The sequence below is a fragment of the Mustela putorius genome, unplaced genomic scaffold, assembly GCF_011764305.1.
Source record: "Mustela putorius furo isolate JIRA1106 unplaced genomic scaffold, ASM1176430v1.1 tig00000242_pilon_pilon_pilon, whole genome shotgun sequence".
In the NCBI taxonomy this organism is placed as follows: domain Eukaryota; kingdom Metazoa; phylum Chordata; class Mammalia; order Carnivora; family Mustelidae; genus Mustela; species Mustela putorius.
In genome coordinates, this window is record NW_025421325.1 from 19,726,658 (window position 1) to 19,744,637 (window position 17,980).

Consider the following 17,980-nt stretch of genomic DNA (forward strand, 5'->3'; position numbering starts at 1 on the left):
GCCGCCATTCCTCTGAAAGTGCGCCAGCTGAGTGTCCTCTACAAACCTCTCCAGTCTCCCGGGTCCCCAGGACACCTTCCCTCTTAAGTTCCCAGACTTCTGGGATCTGCCAGGGCTAAAATCTGCAGAGGCGCTGGCGAGGAGTTGAAGGAAGCTGGAGCAGGGTCCCTAAACAGACCGTTCCAAGTTTCCGGGGCGCGAAGGGGCCTAGGTGAGCAGGTGCCTGGGGGCCGGGTGGGGGCGGCGAGGGTGCGTCCTTCGGCAGCTCCACGGGGCGCGCCTCAGTTTTCTCTCCTGCCCTCGGGCCCCTCTGATCCTCCGCACATTTCGCTCAGGAAAAAGAACTCCCCGCGCAGCCGCGATCAGTCCTTCCTCCGGGATTTTCCTGAGAATCCCCACGAGTTGGCCACGATCCCTTTGGGGTTTTCCTTCCAATCAGCCCCGCGTACTAGTCTTGTCCTCTGCGCCCGGGTTGCCCTCGAGCAGGCCAGGAATACACTGCTGATTACCAAAAGCGGAAGCTGGCGTAACCCCTTACCCTTCCTTCGCAGCTGCACCGGTTTCGTGTAGGGTGGTATCCCGGCCCCCTCCCGACCCCTCTAATCCGGTATGAAAAACCTGCTCTTGAGAGAAAATTCGGCTTTAGGAGAGGGAAAAAAGGTTTAACCGAAAGCGTGAGAGCCACCGGCCGGCTGTTATCTGGGGCTGAAGGCTGCGGTAATCGATGGGTTATTTTTACGCGGTAATAGGGCCCTGTGATTGCTCTATTAACCTTTAGACCTGTCTGAGGGACTCTCCGGCTCGCAGCCCCGCTGCGCGGGGGCCTCTAGGCACTGACGCTGACTCCAGACTCAGGCCTACCACCCTTGCCGCCCCCAACTCTGGGTGTGTTGGGGCGGGGGGGGGGGGTTGCTGAGCTGCCTGGAAGACTCCTGGTTTCCTGGGGCACTGCCAAGCTCCCCAAGCCCCTGCCACGTCCTTTGGATTAGTGCAGCTGCGCGGCAGGCTGCAGGGAAAACGGAAAGGTCTGAAACTTAGAGGCCATACGAGATGGGAAGCATCGACAGGAAAGGGTGAACGTTTTGCATAGATACATAAAATTGAGGGCTGCAGAGGCCGCCTCGCGGACTTCCCAGGCTGCTGAGAAGGCGAAAGGGAAGCTTCCTTCACTGCGTTCTGACTTCAGTGGGCCAGTCCCAGGTTTTGTGTCTTTTCCCCTAGCAGTCCGAGGCTAGCAGGATCCCCGCTGTCCACTACCTCCCGGAGACTCGCAGCCACCCGGGTTCTCCTGGTGACCCGGTGCTCCACAGCCAATTAGGGGTCTCTCTCAAGAGGTCACCTTTCCTTCTATCAGCCCCGCCCCTTGTCCCGCGAGTCCAGGGCTGCGGCAAGACCCGGACCACCCGGAGGCGCGGGTGGGGGATGGGGTGGAGGGAGGAGGTAGGAGAAGGGAGCTCCTGAATAAAGCTGACCCTGAGCAAAACTGCAAACCGAATCGACCTCAGGCACGGCGGTGGGTGAAGCCCCGCGCCCCGGCAGTGGCGCTTTAGCATTTTCCGAGATCCGTGCGCCTGGACTTTGCCTGCTGGGGGAGTTTTTTGTACAGCCCCGCAGCCCAGCGCCGAGCGGAGGTGCAGCCTCTGCGGCGCACCCCCGCCCCTCGCCCTTGCACGTGACTCCTACAGGCCAGTCAGCGCCCGGGAACGCGAGCGCAGGGGCGAGGGGACCCGCGCTGGGAGCTGGGGGAAGCGGAGGCGGCCGGCACAGTGGCTGCGAGAAGCACCGCTGCTGCGGTAGCTCCCGGGGCGCCCAGGGGAGCGCGCGCCCGCCCTCCAGGAGGCTCAGGTCCCGGCAGGTACGGCTTTTTCTTCCGTCGCCATGCTCTCTCCCGCAGTCCGCGAATCCAGGGCTCCTCTACGCTGTTTGCCTAGGAGTAGAGAGGTAACTGGTGGATGGAAAGGAGACATTGGTCACCCCCTCCGCCCCCCAATTGGTCAAAGACTGCTCAACTTCGGGCATTGGCTTAATAGCGTCTTTAAATCAAAGATTTGGAGGGAAAGCGAAGAGGGATGTTCGAAGTGCTTTTGGGTGTGTGTGTGTGAACTTGAACGTTTTTAATCCCCGCCACCGCGTGTATACTCCAGCCCTTGTTTCTGCACCTCTCAGGCAGGTCCTGGATGGGGATGATGGCCGTGCGAAATCACACTGACCACCTGATCCGGGACAGGCCTCACGGAGGGGCTCAGACGGAGCTGCGTGGCCCGTCGGGACTCCCGGGACTCTAGAGTGGTGGTGGGAGGCAGCGCGACTGGGCCTCGGGCCCCAGGGAGGCGCTTCCAAGTCGGGAACGGCTACTGAGCGCCTGGACCTTTTTTGCCCTTCTGGTCAGCCTCCTAGCCCTCCCGACTGGGGTCTAGGGAGTCGAACACCACCCACGAAGCTAACAACCCCACCCACTCACACTACTTCTGGGCGAAAGTAGCGGAGGGCCGGAACCCGAGAGGAAAGCAGTGACGTCCCTCCTCCAGCCACGGCTAGCTGCCGAGTCGCTTGGCTTTGAGCTGGGAGTCAGGGGGTCCTTCAGGGAGAGCAGGATGCCTGGGTGGTAAACTGCCACCAGGCTGAGGGAAAGAAGAGACCTTTCGGTTGGGAAACGGTGGAGAGGGACCTAGGGCTGGTAGGATTTGGGGCAGCGCTGTGACCCTGAGGGGAAGGTTGGGGAAGCGCTGCAGGAGAGTATTTCCTGGGTTCCTCAGAAGAGGAATAGACAGCCAGGAGCAGGTTTCAGGCTTTTAAAGAAAGGTTCCATTGGGATACCACCCCCCCAACTTCTGAGTCTCCACCTTCCCCAGCAGCGGCCAATTTTATTATTGCTGGCGAGTGTGTTGCGTTGGTGTGTGACAGTTTTCTGCACAACAGGCCGAGAACGGAGACGCGAGCTGAGCTGAAAGAGCTGGAGTGACTTGTATATAGACGGGGACATTAGGGCAAGCTTTCAGTCCTCCCGCAATCAGAAATAAATCGGAAAAGGGCTGTCAGCTAAATCACTAAGAAAGCATTTCCTGTTTGGTCTGTGATTTTGAGGTGAACTGGAATTCGTGGCCAGAAAGGGAAGAAAAACCGGGGAGCAGGCCTGAGCCCCCATGGCGAGGCCCGACCTGCCATTCTCAGTGGCTGGCGCTGCTACCTCCGTGGATGCCTGAACCCAGGCTTAATAATAGAAACAGGCAGAATGATTTCTTGTCTTTCTAGAAAGATATTGAGGGGTATTTTCTCCACCTTCTGTTGTTAAGTAATCCAACGCCCAGGTAATGTACCAGCCATTTAAAAAAGGCAGAGCATGTAATAAAGACAAATGCTAGATTTATGGCATTTTTAGCATTTACATTTTAAAGCTTGTAAATTAGCGTCTGTATGTATATTGGAAGTTGTCTTACAAAATTATAAATCTTCCTTTCCTGCAGTTATGTGAGAAACAATTATGATGTTATGTTTTAGAACTGCAGAAGTTGAATATTAGAGAAAATACAATGAAATAGAAAAACTATTTGATGTAAAAATTAAATACTGAATATTTTATCAAAATAAACCTATGTATTTACTTATTGAAGCCCAGAGATTTTTATAAGTTACTATTTTTTATCTTCATTTTCAAAGAGTGAAGTTAGTTAAAAAAGTTAGTTAGTTAAAAAAAATTTTTTAAAACATTTTATTTTTAAGTAATCTCTACACCCAACAGTGGGGCTTGAACTCACAAACAGATCAAGAGTCACATCCACGGGAGCGCCTGGGTGGCTCAGTGGGTTAAAGCCTCTGCCTTCGGCTCAGATCATGATCCCAGGGTCCTGAGATCCAGCCCGGCGTCGGGCTCTCTGCTGGGCAGGGAGCCTGCTTCCTCCTCTCTGCCTGCCTCTCTGCCTACTTGTGATCTCTGTCAAATAAGTAAATAAAAAAAAAAAAAAAAAAAAGAGTCATATCCATGGACTAATACCGGTACTCCTCAGGTCAAATTTTTTTGTATCCACTGTCTAGCCAGACTTCTTACTGGAAAGAAATGTCCAACAAACCAATAATTTGTTGTATAGTTTTGAAAGCAAAAGACAAACCATCTAGGAGTTAACATGTGACTATAGAATACAGTGCTATTAACTCCATTATCATTAGTGATGTTGCAAAAATGGTTAAAAACATTATATAGTGTGTATTAGAAATTCCATTTTCAGAATTTTTTACATTAATTAAGATGCCCATTTATTATAGTATGATTATATCTGAGGCACTGTCTTCTGGCACACTAGAAATCTGTAATAATAATAGCCAACAATTGTATAGAACTTTGTGCCTGTTATAACTTTTATAAAAACCCTGTTATAAGTGCTTTATATATAATAATCCTCACAATCCTCAAGTGACTCTACAAGATAGATGCCTTTAACATTTGCATTTTTGCAAATGAGGAAACTGAGGCACAGAGGTTAACTAATGTGTCTAAAGTCATCCATTCAGTAAGTGATGGAGCCTGGATTTAGTGTAATAAGGGTCAATTAATATCTTTAATTCTACTATTGCAATGAAAAAGAAACTACAGCTAAAAGTGACTACCTCATCTTAAGGAGTAAAGTGGGAGTGTCTCAGTCAGGCGCAAACCCTGGAGGCCCACACATTCTGTCCCTCACCCCCCTTAATTGTATTTTGATCTTTTGACAAGTTTCAAAACTCTCTAATGATGCTTCAGTTCTATCTTTTGTAAATGGAGGTGACACACTTTTCCTTAGTGAAGCTGTGACAATAAGGACCTGGAACAAAGCAGGTGCTTCAGAAAGTAAAGCCCTTATTTTATCAGAAAAAAATGGCCTGGGAAAATAAAAACACAGGATATAAGGATATAACCAAGTCCCATGAATGGTTCTTCCCCCTCAAGCAGTGTCATTGGTGTTCTGATTCCCTACGTGGGTGAACCAGGGATTCTATATGGAAAAACCCATTCAGTAAATCCAGATGACCCAGGGAGTAGTTCTGTAAAGTGAACTTGGACATTCCTTTCACTTTTCTAGTTTGGAAACCCAATCTGCAACATTGCTAAAATATTGTTTGCAGGAAAAATATCTTGTCTGATTTGACTTCCACATGGTAAAGTGTGTGGATGGATAAGAATTTTCACAATCCTTTTCACAGAAATTCACCAGACACTGTGCTCATATATAAACATTTAGACTCTACCTCTACTTAAGGAAAAAAAAAAAAAAAAAGATTACAAAGAAAATTTTCCTTGGTTGCTGGTTTTTATAGAGTTTGTCTTTGTCTTTCATGGGCAATCTAAAGTTTTTTTCACGCCCGGGACACTTGGGGTTAGGTGGGACAGAGATATTTCTTGGGTCCCAGGCACTGCCCTGGAAACCTGAAACCCTTGAACTTATAAAATACAGTGACTAGAATATGCTTGAAAAATAAGGTAAAATTAAAGACGTTCCTGACAAGCAATACAAAAAAAAAAAAAAAATGACCTGGGTCACTACCCATAATTACAGGTCCAATAACCATGAAGCCCCATGTCCCTAAAACTGCCCTCCCTAGGCTTCCACGAAGCAGCCAGATTCCCGGGCCTCCGCACGACAAAGACCGCAGCTTCCTTGGGAGCCGCAGGCTTCTTTGAGAGAGAGTGATGTTTTCTTGGGTTAGCAGTTCGAAAGAAGCAACCTCGAGCATAACGAGGCTCCTAATGAACTTCCTCTTTTTGTTGTTCCCCTTTTAGGACCTGTAGAAGGACGCAGCCGGTCCCTCTGCATTGGAACCAGACTATTGCACCCAACGCCGGAGTCTGCGGTGTCCTGTGGACTGTGCGCGGCGACAGCCGCCGGCGTGACCCGAAGGCCCGTGCCCCACGCAGGCGCCCAGGCACCATCCCGCGTCTTCTGCCACTCGTAGGCGCTCGGGACCTCTAGGCCCAGGGGTAGATTCAGCCTCTCCTCCAGCACCTCCAGGAAGAACCAAAATTTCAATTTGGGATTTTCCTATAAACAAGAGCCTAGAGTCGGTTTTGCTCGATGCTGGATTTAATACGTGTATGTTTTTGAGAGATTGGTTTTTCTTTACTTTTGATTTTTGATCTGCGTTTATGTGACAGACTCTCACCTGTACCTTATTATTATTTTTTCTATCATTATTATTATTGTGTCTTGCTGCATCGCGCCTTGACTCGCGAGTGACGGGACTCCGAAGCGTAGAGCTCGCGGGGGCGATGTACCAGAGCTTGGCCATGGCGGCCAACCACGGCCCCCCTCCCGGGGCCTACGAGGCGGGCGGCCCCGGCGCCTTCATGCACAGCGCGGGCGCTGCGTCCTCGCCAGTCTACGTGCCCACGCCGCGGGTGCCCTCATCTGTGCTGGGCCTGTCTTATCTCCAGGGCGGAGGCGGGGGCGCCGCGTCCGGAGCCACCTCTGGCGGCAGCTCTGGTGGGGCCCCGTCGGGTGCCGGGCCCGGAACCCAGCAGGGCAGTCCCGGCTGGAGCCAGGCGGGAGCCGAGGGAGCCGCCTACACGCCCCCGCCGGTGTCGCCGCGCTTCTCCTTCCCGGGAACCACTGGGTCCCTGGCGGCCGCCGCCGCCGCCGCCGCGGCCCGGGAAGCCGCGGCCTACAGCAGTGGTAGCGGAGCTGCGGGTGCGGGCCTGACGGGCCGCGAGCAGTACGGGCGTGCGGGCTTCGCAGGCTCCTACTCAAGCCCCTACCCCGCCTACATGGCCGACGTGGGCGCGTCCTGGGCCGCGGCCGCCGCCGCCTCCGCCGGTCCCTTCGACAGCCCGGTCCTGCACAGCTTGCCCGGGAGGGCCAACCCCGCTGCCCGACACCCCAATCTCGGTGAGTACTGAGCGCAAGCACCCGGGCTGGGTACTGGAGCAGGCTGTCGTGAGCACTGTTGGAAACATTGAATTTTTCACAAGTGTGCGTGTAGGGTGGCGGGCGGTAGGGAAGGGACAGACGCGTGAGTTTCCAAGGAAGACCCAAGCTGGAGGCTCCGAACGCTGGCGGCAGTGAAAGTCACAGCCCCTGGGAGCCCAGATTCTGTTAAGCGGGAGCGAGCCTACTCTCTGGTGCTTTTCTGAAAGAGAGAGGACTGCAGGGTGGCAGGGTCTGAGTGTGTCCCCGTTAAGCCCCAGACGTCGGGTTCGTGTGACCCCGCCATGCCCATCTATAGGTGACTGCGGGAGGGTGACAGGCTCACTGGAGAGCTGGGAGGGGCAGCTCCGGGAGCCCTTGGTGGACAGCGTTCGCGATCGCGGGGTTTCTGCTCCCATTTCCTCTCGGCCCTCCCTTGGTGTCCCCAGCAGGGAACTGATTACATTGGCGAGGGCCCAAGATCTTTTGGGCCATTTGTCGGCCCAGTTGGAGGATCCTTCCGAGTGGCAGATGATTCTCCTTTCGGGATTTCACACCTGGTACAAAGGAGGGACTGGAGCAATGGAGATGGGTTGAACTGAGGCTGGCACCTTGTGGGTGCCCCGGGGCCAGAGCGCACTGCGCCCTGCGCAGGTCTGCGGGGGCACGTGTGCTGGGTGTATCGAAAGCGCATACCTGATCAGCGTCCAAGGGAGCCACGGGAAGCCCAGAAGGGCTTCTCTAATATCTGACTTAAATGGAGATTTTGCAGCAGTTTCCCTAAGTTGAGCGTCCTCTTGTCCTGAGGGCTGAGGTTAGAAATAACAATCCTAATGGGCACCATTGAATATTTTCTGTGAAATGGCAAAACTGGGAATTATGGCAAACGTGGGCACTCTGGCTCCGATTTACTGACTGAACAAAATGAAATCTGAGAAAGGGTCTGCTTGCTTTGGAAAGGCAAGTAAGGGAAGTGGGAACCACTAGTTCAAAATGCAGACGACCTATGGCCTGTGGAATTTCAGGAAGGGCCAGTATTGGGTTTGGTTGGAGATGGTTTTTGCGGGGGAGGGGAAGCGTAGACCTGAGAAACAAAGTTAACATTTATTGACTACCTACTAAGTGCTAAATCCTTTCACATTTGTTCTCACTTTGAAGAGTAAAGCTTGTCCCTCCCAGGTTTCCAGTCTTAGGCTGGCTCTGAGAAGGGCCCTGGCTTTGAAGAGCTTTTAAATTATCCTCTGACCCTGGGTGGCCAGGGAAGGTCCCCAGGGGGGTCCAGCCAAATACACATCCCAGGTAAACTGATTAACCATGGAAGTGGCGCCGGGGCTGGGTCTGTGGCTCGTAGTTTCCCCCTCCCCTTCTCAGGGGAGCCAGACGGCACCCCCCAGGGGAGGAGGGGCAACTGGCTCCGGAGCCTCTCTTAGGGCCTGAGCCAGATAGCTTGCTTGAAGCATCTCCATACAATGGCAGCTGGGAGTGGGTAGTTGGGTGTGTGTGTGTTGGGGTTGGGGGTGGGGCGTGAGTTTTGGCTCTGTTTTCTCAGAACTCCCCGTTGCCTCTAGAACTCTCTCCCTGGACATTATGTTTTAAAATAGGGAGAAATGGCCCCAGAGTTCCATTTCTTGTAACTTGTGGTGGGAGTGGAAAGGTTGCTTCCTAACCCCTGTAACCTGGAATGAGAATTTGGTGTTTGGTTAGGGAAAAAAAAGTTCAAAGTCCAAAAATGGAGCATATGCTTTTCTGGTCATCAGAATTACAACCACAACAATGTTTAAAAAAAAAAGTGCTGGGTGAGTGCACACAGTATTTAAATTCTAACATGTAACCCATACTATTTAAGAGGATGCTGGAGTAAGTAATGTTTCCCAAATTTCAGGGTCAGCAGATGACAAGCTAAACTCCAAGGGGCATCTCCTTGCTGAGAAGTGTGGCCTGTCTTCCCAGTACTCTGCTCTGTTCCACTAGTTCAGGAAGTCCCACCTGGCGTAGCAGCTGGATTATCTCCTCTATAGAGAGCCAAGTGTGTTAAATGGTCTTCATGAAAGCTTCCATGTTATCTTTGTGAGAGAACTTGAGACATGTGGAACCTGCTGGCGTTCCCATCCTCAGCATGTTCTGTAGGTGGCACTTACCTAAAAGCAAGTTAATTACAAAAACAGTGCATGTAAATAAATATATATTTTTTAATCTTTTCATCCTATCCCTTGACCCCTCCTATAAATGCCTGCTAACTTTATCGAGGACCAGCTCCGACATATTAGCTGATGCTGAGGGATAGAAACATGATGACAAGTGATTACTGATTCCATGATATTTACTGAGAGCCTGTTGTTTGGAGTGGCCACTGGGCCCCCAGATGGCAAGAGAGCATGGTAGAATGACAGGCAAATGTTCATTCAATCTCAGTAACCCTGTGATCTTGGGCAAATTACTTACCTCTCAGTCTCCCCTCTTTTTCTGTGAAATGGTATAATCCTAACTACCTTCAGTGTTGTCTTATATTAGAAAAATAATGCAGTGTTTGTGAAGTAGTTGGTTTGGGCCCATAAAAGATGGCTATTTTGTTAAGCAGCTACTCATGGTCATGTAGAGTGATCTATTTTTTTCTGATTTTCTCAGGACTGAGGGGTTTCCCAGGACTTGGGATTTTTAGTGCTAAACCTAGGGCAATCCCGAATACACAGGGATGGTTGGTGACCCTAAACAGACATGAAAATGGGTAGATGACCCAGTAGCATGCTGCAGTAATGAGCTGAGAGGAAAAGAGAGAAAACAGAAGTGGTTCTTTCTTCTGCCTAGGAATCTGGAAGTCTTCACCTAAGTGGTGTCATCTGCATTTGGTCTGGAAGGGTAAGTAGCAGGAGTTGGCCAGGGAAAGCATAGCACCTACAATTTAAAAAAAAGAAAGAAAGAAAAAAGACAGGAAAAGTTAAACTCTCATTTGCCATCACATTTTGTGGTACTGTGAAATGGTACAACACAGCTTGGCTTTCGTGTAAATAATATATTTACAGCCATAGGTAAAACCACACAGACTAACACACTCTTCATCTCAGAAACTAGTTTCAATTTCAGTGAGAAGAAAGAAGAGAACAGCTTTATTTTTTTATGAAGTATTAACTACCTTGTTTTTAACAATAGTTAATATCTTGCCAGAGTTCTTATGTTGGTTATTGGAAAAGACAAAAATCAAAGTACAGGAAGCTAACAAGGGCCTCTGTAAGGCCGTGCACTTAGGTTGGAAGGAGTTATTCCACCTTGACTGCAATGTATATGAACTTAAGTTCATTCCAAGTTCAATATGAGCCTGACCCTGAAACAACCATTGACATCATTAATTAGGCTGCATTAATGGAATTATGTGACCTTACTGAGGGCAGGTAGAGTCTTAGTCATATTTAAGTGCCAGGCACATGCTGGGCACTTGGCAAATATTTGAGTAGAGATCTAGGAGGTAATTGCCACAGTACTCTGCCCAGGTCAAAACACACAGAGTGGCTGCTTTAAAGGCCCACTGGGGAGCCTGGGGACAGAGGGAGCAGGGTGGGAGAGCATTCTGGAACCCTTGAGAAACCACTGAAGTTGTTTTAGGTCAGTTAAGAAGGAGAGAGAATGACTGTGTAAAAATAACTGATGTGTCTGGGTGGCTCAGTAGGTTAAGGATCCAACTCTTGGTTTTGGCTCAGATCATGGTATCAGGGTCATGAGATTGAGCCCCATGTCCAGCTCTGAGCTAAGTGGGGCATCTGATGGAAACTCCCTCTACCTCTCCTTCTACCCTTTTCTCTTAAATCAATCAATCAATCAATCAATCAGTCTTTAAAAAAACATCTGAAAGGCAAAAGCCTACGTCCTCTCCTTTCAACGTTGTGTTGCTCCAGGTGAGCGAATATTAGGTTTGGCAAGAACGCTTTCTCATACATGATTGTAGTTGTTGAGTTGGAATATGGAATATGGCTTCTCTTAATAATAACCTCCTGGGCACTGAGAGTGCTTAAGGGGATGTTGGTTATCCTCTGCCCGAGTTGCTGGGCAGGGGATTCTTGCATTTCAAGGGCTAGAGCCCATGTTTGTATGCCCAGGAGATAGCTAGAGGGGGGTGGGAGAGCTGTGTCTCCTTGTGAAGGAACCAATCAGAATGGTTACAAAGGTATATCAGTTTGTCAAAACTCATGGAAATGTACTTTTAAAACAGGAGTCTTTGACTGTATGTATGTATAGCACGATAAAGTTGATTTTTGTTTTAATTAGTGCCTGCAAATACTTAAAGCAGAAAAGGAGGCAGTGGAAATGATGTATACATATGCCATGAAGGAAATAGTATTGTAACAGATGTGACTGGAAAAGCAAAGAAAATATGCTTTATGATGCAATAACAATTCTTTTTAGGTAACAGAGAAACAAGCAATTATAATGCTGTCAAAGGATCTCAGATTTTTAAAATAATTTTAAGGGTTGATTAAAAAAAATAACGCAGTCAAGTACATGTATATTATCCAGGGTCAGCGGGGTGATCTCTTTAAACGCTTTGCTTCATTCGTGGGGTCATGGGAGTTTGTTTATGGTACAGGTCAGTGGAAAACTCTCTCAAGTGTTTTCTGGATCTTTGGGGAACTGCTTATCAATGAAGCCGTTTTCTTTCAGAGCCGGTTCATTTATATAGGGAACTTTGCGAGATCAGCTCTGAAGTAGCTTGTTTGGCTAGAGAATGATTTGTCAGTCTCCGAGAAAACCAAAGTTGTTTGACTTTCCGGTTACCACCCTAAGCAGGTCAGTCAGAGCTGGGGCTGGTCTGTGGTGCTAGATTGAGAACCAATGAAGTGGGGCAGGCGTGTGCGGGGTGGCCAGGGGTGTGTCACTGCTTCCAGTGAAATCTGTCACCAGCCCAATTGTGTCCCATCAAAAGGTCAGGCTACATTTGCTAGGCACTTTATAAGCACTCAGGTAGAATGATGCACAGGAGACAGTTTTAGATAACACTTTCTTCTGTATCCCTTTCCATTTTTTTGTTTTGTTTTGTTTTGTTTTCTAACTTAAATGAGCTAAGAAAACAAACATACTCTGAAATGTGGGGAAACAGGAACTTTGATACGTGTTGTGGGGAGTGTACATTGTTACAGACTTTACAGACGGCCCTCAGTGATGTCCAACAAATTATAAAGTGGCTATCCTTGATCCAGAAATTTAACTTCTAGGAATTAATTCTGGCCCAGTTGTGGCCCAGTTTGTAATAACAAAAATTGGGAATAATCTAAATGTTTATTATCAGGGGACTGTTTGTATACACATCAGACATAAAATAGGATATCACATAGGCTTAAAAAATAGGGAAATTCAGGGGCTCCGGGGTGGCCCAGTCATTAAGCATCTACCTTCAGCTTAGGTCATGATCACAGGGTCCTGGGAATGAGTCTCTCATCAGGCTCCTTACTAAGTGGGGAGTCTGCTTCTCCCTCTCCCACTCCCCCTGCTTGTGTTCTCGCTCTGTCAAATAAAGAAATAAAATCCTTAGGAAATTAATTATATGATGGTATAGAGTCCTCTCCAAAGATACTTATAAGTACAGGATATGTATATTGCAAGTTACTTGTGTTGAAAGAAAGAAAGGAAGGAAGGAAGGAAGGAATGAGCAGGGCACGTGGGTGGCTCATTTGGTTAGGGGTGTGACTCTTTTTTTTTTTTTTTAAAGATTTTATTTTATTTATTTGTCATAGAGAGAGAAGCGAGAGCAAGCACAGGCAGACAGAGTGGCAGGAAGAGGCAGAGGGAGAAGCAGGCTCCCTGCCAAGCAAGGAGCCCGATGTGGGACTCGATCCCAGGACGCTGGGATCATGACCTGAGCCGAAGGTAGCGGCTTAACCAACTGAGCCACCCAGGCGTCCCAGGGGTGTGACTCTTGATCTCAGGGTCCTGAGTTCAAGTTCTGTGTTGGGTTGTATGCTGGAGCCTACTTAAAAAAAAAAAAAAGAAGAGAGAGAGAGAAGCGTATATGTATTTGAAAATGTTTAATTTATCTCTGGAAATACAAGGAATTTGTATTGTCAGTTACCCATGGAGAGGATAACTGGGTAGGTGAGAATAAGGATGGGGAAATGCCTTGGAACCTTTTGATTTTTTTTTTTTTAAAGATTTATGTATTTTCATTTAGAGGGAGAGCAAACAGCAGGAGGGGCAGAGGCTGAGAAAGAATCTCAAAGGGGAGGGGCAGAGGGAGAGAGAATTTCTTTTTTTTAAAGATTTTATTTATTTATTAATTTGTCAGAGAGACAGAGAGCACACAAGCAAGCAGAGTGGCCGGCAGAGGCAGAGAGAGAAGCAGGCTCTCTGCCAAGCAAGGAGCCTGATTCCAGACTTGATCCCAGGACTCCGGGATCATGACCTGAGCTTAAGGCATTGGCTTAACCGACTGAGCCACCCAGGTGTCCTGGGAGAGAGAATTTCAAGCAGACTTTATGCAGAGCTGGAAGCCTGGTGTGGGGCTTAATCCCATGACCCTGAGATCATGACCTGAGCCAAAACCAAGAGTCAGACGCTCAACCGCTTATGCCACCCAGGAGGCCCTGTAGAACCTTTTGAATTTTTAAGCAACTCAGCATTTTTAATTTTAATTTTTTAAAAAGATTATTTATGTATTTATTTATTTGAGAGAGAGTGCAAGCACAGGAGAGCACAAACAGTGGAGAGAGAGAAGCAGGCTGCCCATCCAGTAGGGAGCCAGATGCGGGACTCGATCCTAGAACACTGGGATCATGACCCAAGCTGAAGGCAGCTGCTTAATGGAATGAGCCACCGAGGCACCCCTTAACCATTTTTTTTCCCCCTTAACCATTTTTTAAATAGTCACTTCTATGCTTCTTTATTAGCCCATTAAATCATAAAATACTTTTAAAATATAAGGAGGTTAAGGTTAAGTTTTATTCAATTTTACTCTTTACCATCTTAGCCATTTTTAAGTGTATAGTTCAATAGTGTTAAATATATTCATATCAGGGGCGTCTGGGTGGCTCAGTGGGTGAAAGCCTCTGCCTTTGGCTCAGGTCATGATCCCAGAGTCCTGCTCAGCAGGGAGCCTGCTTCCCTTCCTCTCTCTCTGCCTGCCTCTCTGCCTACTTGTGATCTCTGTCTGTCAAATAAATAATAAATAAATAAATAAATATTTTAAAGATTTTATGTATATAATATATATATAAATAAAGTATAATAAGTAATATATAGTATAATAAATAAATAAAATAATATAATATATATTTTCATATCATTGTGAAACAGGTTTCCAGAACTTTTCATTTTGCAAAACTGAAACTCTGTACCAATCAAACAATAGCTATTTCCTCCTCCCCAACCCGTGGTAACTGCCATTTTAATTTCTGTCTGTGTGAATTTGACTACTTAGGTACCTCAGGTAGGTGGAATTGTATAGTAGTTATCTTTTTGTGACCGGCTTATTTCACTTAGTATAATGTTCTCAAGGTTCATCCATATGAACCTTGAGGTAATATGTCATATGACTTCCTTCCTTTCTAACACTGAGTAATATTCCATTGTATGTATATATCATATTTTTAAAATCCATGCATCCATCATGAATAGTTGAGTTGTTTCCACCTCTTGTGAATAATGTTGCTGAGAAAATTGGTGTGCAAAGGGAACCTTTTGAATTTTGAACCGTATGAATATATTACCAATTAAAAAAAACATATTGAACCAATTAAGTTATTAAAGAGACATACAGCACTCATGAAGTAACTTCCTGAGATTCTCCCTCCCTCTTTTTGCTTAGAACAGGGTTCTATATTTAGAGTTACGGATGCACAGGAAAAGTACTTTGTAGTATAAATTGTTGTTTATTGAATTTAGCTTTTGGTTTTTGCTTATTTAACAGGAGATTGCTTTACCAAGGGGACAAAAAACCCTTATCCTGTGCTCAGTAATGTCTGTGGGTAGCACATCTCAGCAATTGTCAAATTGCTGGCGTTGGGGGCACAGACACAGGTGCCCTTTCCTAGTGTGGCTGCTGTCCCTCAGGTTATACTGGGGCTGGAACCAGAAAAAAAGGCAGTGAAAGGATGACGTTAGAAAAACAGATTATCTTCCGCCAAGGCAAAGTAAGTCTTTTAACCAATTTTTTTCAGCCTGTCCTTTTTTTGTTGTTGTTTTGTTTTTTAAGTTTTTATTTGTTTATTTGAGAAGAGAGAGTGCGAGCAGGAGCAGGGGGAGAGGGAGAAGCAGGCTCTCTCCACTGAGCAAGGAGCCCCATGTGGAGCTTAGTGTGGGGCTGAATCCTGGGAGGATGAGATCTGGACCTGAGCCAAAGGCGGCCCTTTATCCACTGAGCCCCCCAGGAGCCCCTCAGCCTGTCCTTTTAAGGCAATTGAGTTGTACCGAATTTAGAGCTGAAGCCTGTTGCAAATATTGCTGCTTTTGTTTGCATACGAAAGAGGAAGGACTGCGGGTTTTTCCATTGCCTTGCTCTAGAGCAATTCTTGGAGGCCCCTGGATGCTGCTGCTTTAAGAACTTGAAGGACAAGGGGAGTTAGAGAGGAGAAGGGAGTTGGGGGAAATTGGAAGGGGAGGTGAACCATGAGAGACTATGGAGTCTGAAAAACAATCTGAGGGGTTTGAAGTGGGGGGGGGGGCGGGGAGAGTTTGGAGGAACCAGGTGGTGGGAATTAGAGAGGGCATGGATTGCATGGAACACTGGGTGTGGTGCAAAAATAATGAATACTGTTATGCTGAAAAAAAAAATTAAAAAAAAAAAAGAACTTGAAGGAGCCTTTTTGCCATCTGAAAGTATTTGTCCGCTGGTGACTTTTTTGATCTGCACATCCTGAATAAGGTGCAGGTGACAAAGCCCTCTCATGGTTTGGGAATAGGTATTCCATTCTACTGACTTTCTATGGTTGATGATTTGGTCTCATGTAGCACAGTCCCTGAAGGATAATTTTTTTTTTTTAAGATTATTTATTTATTTGACAGAGATCACAAGTAGGCAGAGAGGCAGGCAGAGAGAGGAAGGGAAGCAGGCTCCCAGCTGAGCAGAGAGCCCGACGCGGGGCTCGATCCCAGAACCCTGAGATCATGACCTGAGCCGAAGGCAGAGGCTTAACCCACTGAGCCACCCAGGCGCCCCCCTGAAGGATAATTTAAACATTTTATTGGCTATCTGTAGAGCTATTTCTTTGTCTCCTTCTAAAAAACGTAGGAATGATAATATGGGTGGGATTATAATAGGAGTAACTTCTGATCTGTTTTAGTTTGCACAAGATATATTTACAAGTTTGGATACATTCGTGTTGGGAAACTAGCTAACAACTTTTTAGGGACATGAGCTTCTATCTTGTGCTATATATGTGCCTGTATCTTGCTCTCTGTAATGTAATTTATATATAGTAAGTTAGATCCTTTATCAAGGGTCAATGGGGAAGTTGTCAGGTGATAGGGACTTTTAAGTCCTTCTGGAGAGGCAGATATGATCTCCATTTTGCCGAAGACGTAACTGAGCCTCAGAAAGATTAAGTAGTCTGCCCAAGTTGCCAGTAAGCAACAGCTCTGGCTTAGAACTCAGGTTAAGTTCAATTTCCAGGACTTCCATGCTTTTCTTTCATTTACCTCCTTTTGCCTTTGCCAAGCTTAAGATGAGGATGCTTATCCCTTTAGGACCATAAGGTGCAGGGTGTTTGAAAGATTCAAACTTTAGGATTTTTTTTTTTAAGATTTTATTTATTTATTTGACAGACAGAGATCACAAGTAGGCAGAGAGGCAGGCAGAGAGAGAGGGAAGCAGGCTCCCCGCTGAGCAGAGATTCCGATGTGGGGCTCCATCCTAGGACCTCGAGATCATGACCTGAGCCGAAGGCAGAGGCTTAAACCCACTAAACCACCCAGGTGCCCCAAGGATTTTTTTTTTTTTTTTTTAAGATTTTATTTACTTGAGAGAGAGCATGGGGCAGAGGCAGAAGGAGAGGGAGAAGCGTACAGCCTGGTGAGCAAGGGGCCTGCTGCTGGCTCCATCCCAGGACCCTGGGATCATGACCTGAGCCTAGGGCAGATGCTTAATGTCTGAGCCACCCAGGTGCCCCTTAAGCTTTAGGATTTTCTATTACTTGGTCTCCACCCGCTCCTTCTCCCCAGTGGAGTTTTCCCTCTGTGTTCCTACTTCCCACCAATGCTTCTTCGGGTGCCCTATTCTCTCTAGTGGTCTTCCATCTCATTCTGATTTTGCCCTCCCTGTACTCCCTGAGTAGGACATTAGGAATCCCTGCCTTGCTTCAGCTTCCTTTTCAGCCTCCGGATTCTGCTGTGCAGAGAATTAAAGAGAGGCTTCCCAGAATTCAGACCCTCCAAGCTAGAGGATTCTTTCATTCTGGGGGGATTGCTGGCTGCAAAAGAAGGGCGAAACCATATGGCTCTATCAAAAAATCCTTTTCCTCTGAAAATCCTTTCCTCTGAAAATTCATATGTATCTGAGGTAGGAGCCGAGAAAGGAGGGGAGAAAAGCATTGTAGTAATTATGGTTTTAATGAAGATGAGAATAGGGGTGTGGATGTGTGTAATGAGGATAGTGACTGAGCCCCATGGAGTTGAGCTGAGCTGAATACAGAAGCCATGGATGGAAGCTTTCTTGTTTCTGGCAGGGGGCCTATGGTTTTATCTATTACTGCTCTGTAATCAGAATTGAGCCAGGATATTCAAACCTCTTATCTGAATGAAGGGAATTTGGTTTTCTGGCCTTCAGCATTTTGCAGAAGTCTCCAGACTGACTTCATGGCTCTAAGTATCTTTTTTTCCACCAAAGGAGGAATATAATCGAGACAGGTAAGCCGTTCCATACCTTTAAAATCATGGAAAAGCCTCTGCAAGTGGAACATGAGGCTGTCTTTCATCTGCCTGCATCGAGTAGTCACAGATGTGCTTTGTTTCAGGAGGATGAGAAATGAAGGCGAAACCACCACAGTTTGGTAGATTATTTAAACCAGAGGCTTTGGGATTCCCTCATTGCAGATCTTCAAATGGAATTTGATTGCTAAATTACTTTTGTAGCCTTCCTTTTTCCCTTCCGGTTTAAAGCTCCATTTTTACTTCTAGAAATCCAGTCAAACTTT

General features: G+C 47.2%; 1 protein-coding gene across 6 annotated transcripts in view; it reads left to right on the forward strand.

Moving 5' to 3' along the window:
- The window catches only part of GATA4 (GATA binding protein 4), an 83,116-nt gene that overhangs the window by 26,490 nt on the left and 38,646 nt on the right, over positions 1–17,980 (forward strand). For 3 of the 6 annotated variants that reach the window (XM_004766074.3, XM_004766075.3, XM_004766076.3), the window contains one exon: positions 5,753–6,854. In XM_004766074.3, the coding sequence (XP_004766131.2) occupies positions 6,239–6,854 (616 nt within the window). In that variant the 5' untranslated portion in view covers positions 5,753–6,238. Of the gene's footprint in view, positions 1–1,701; positions 1,942–5,752; positions 6,855–17,980 lie in introns of those variants that run through there. The other 3 variants (XM_004766073.2, XM_004766078.2, XM_045078393.1) reach the window with 2 other exon arrangements.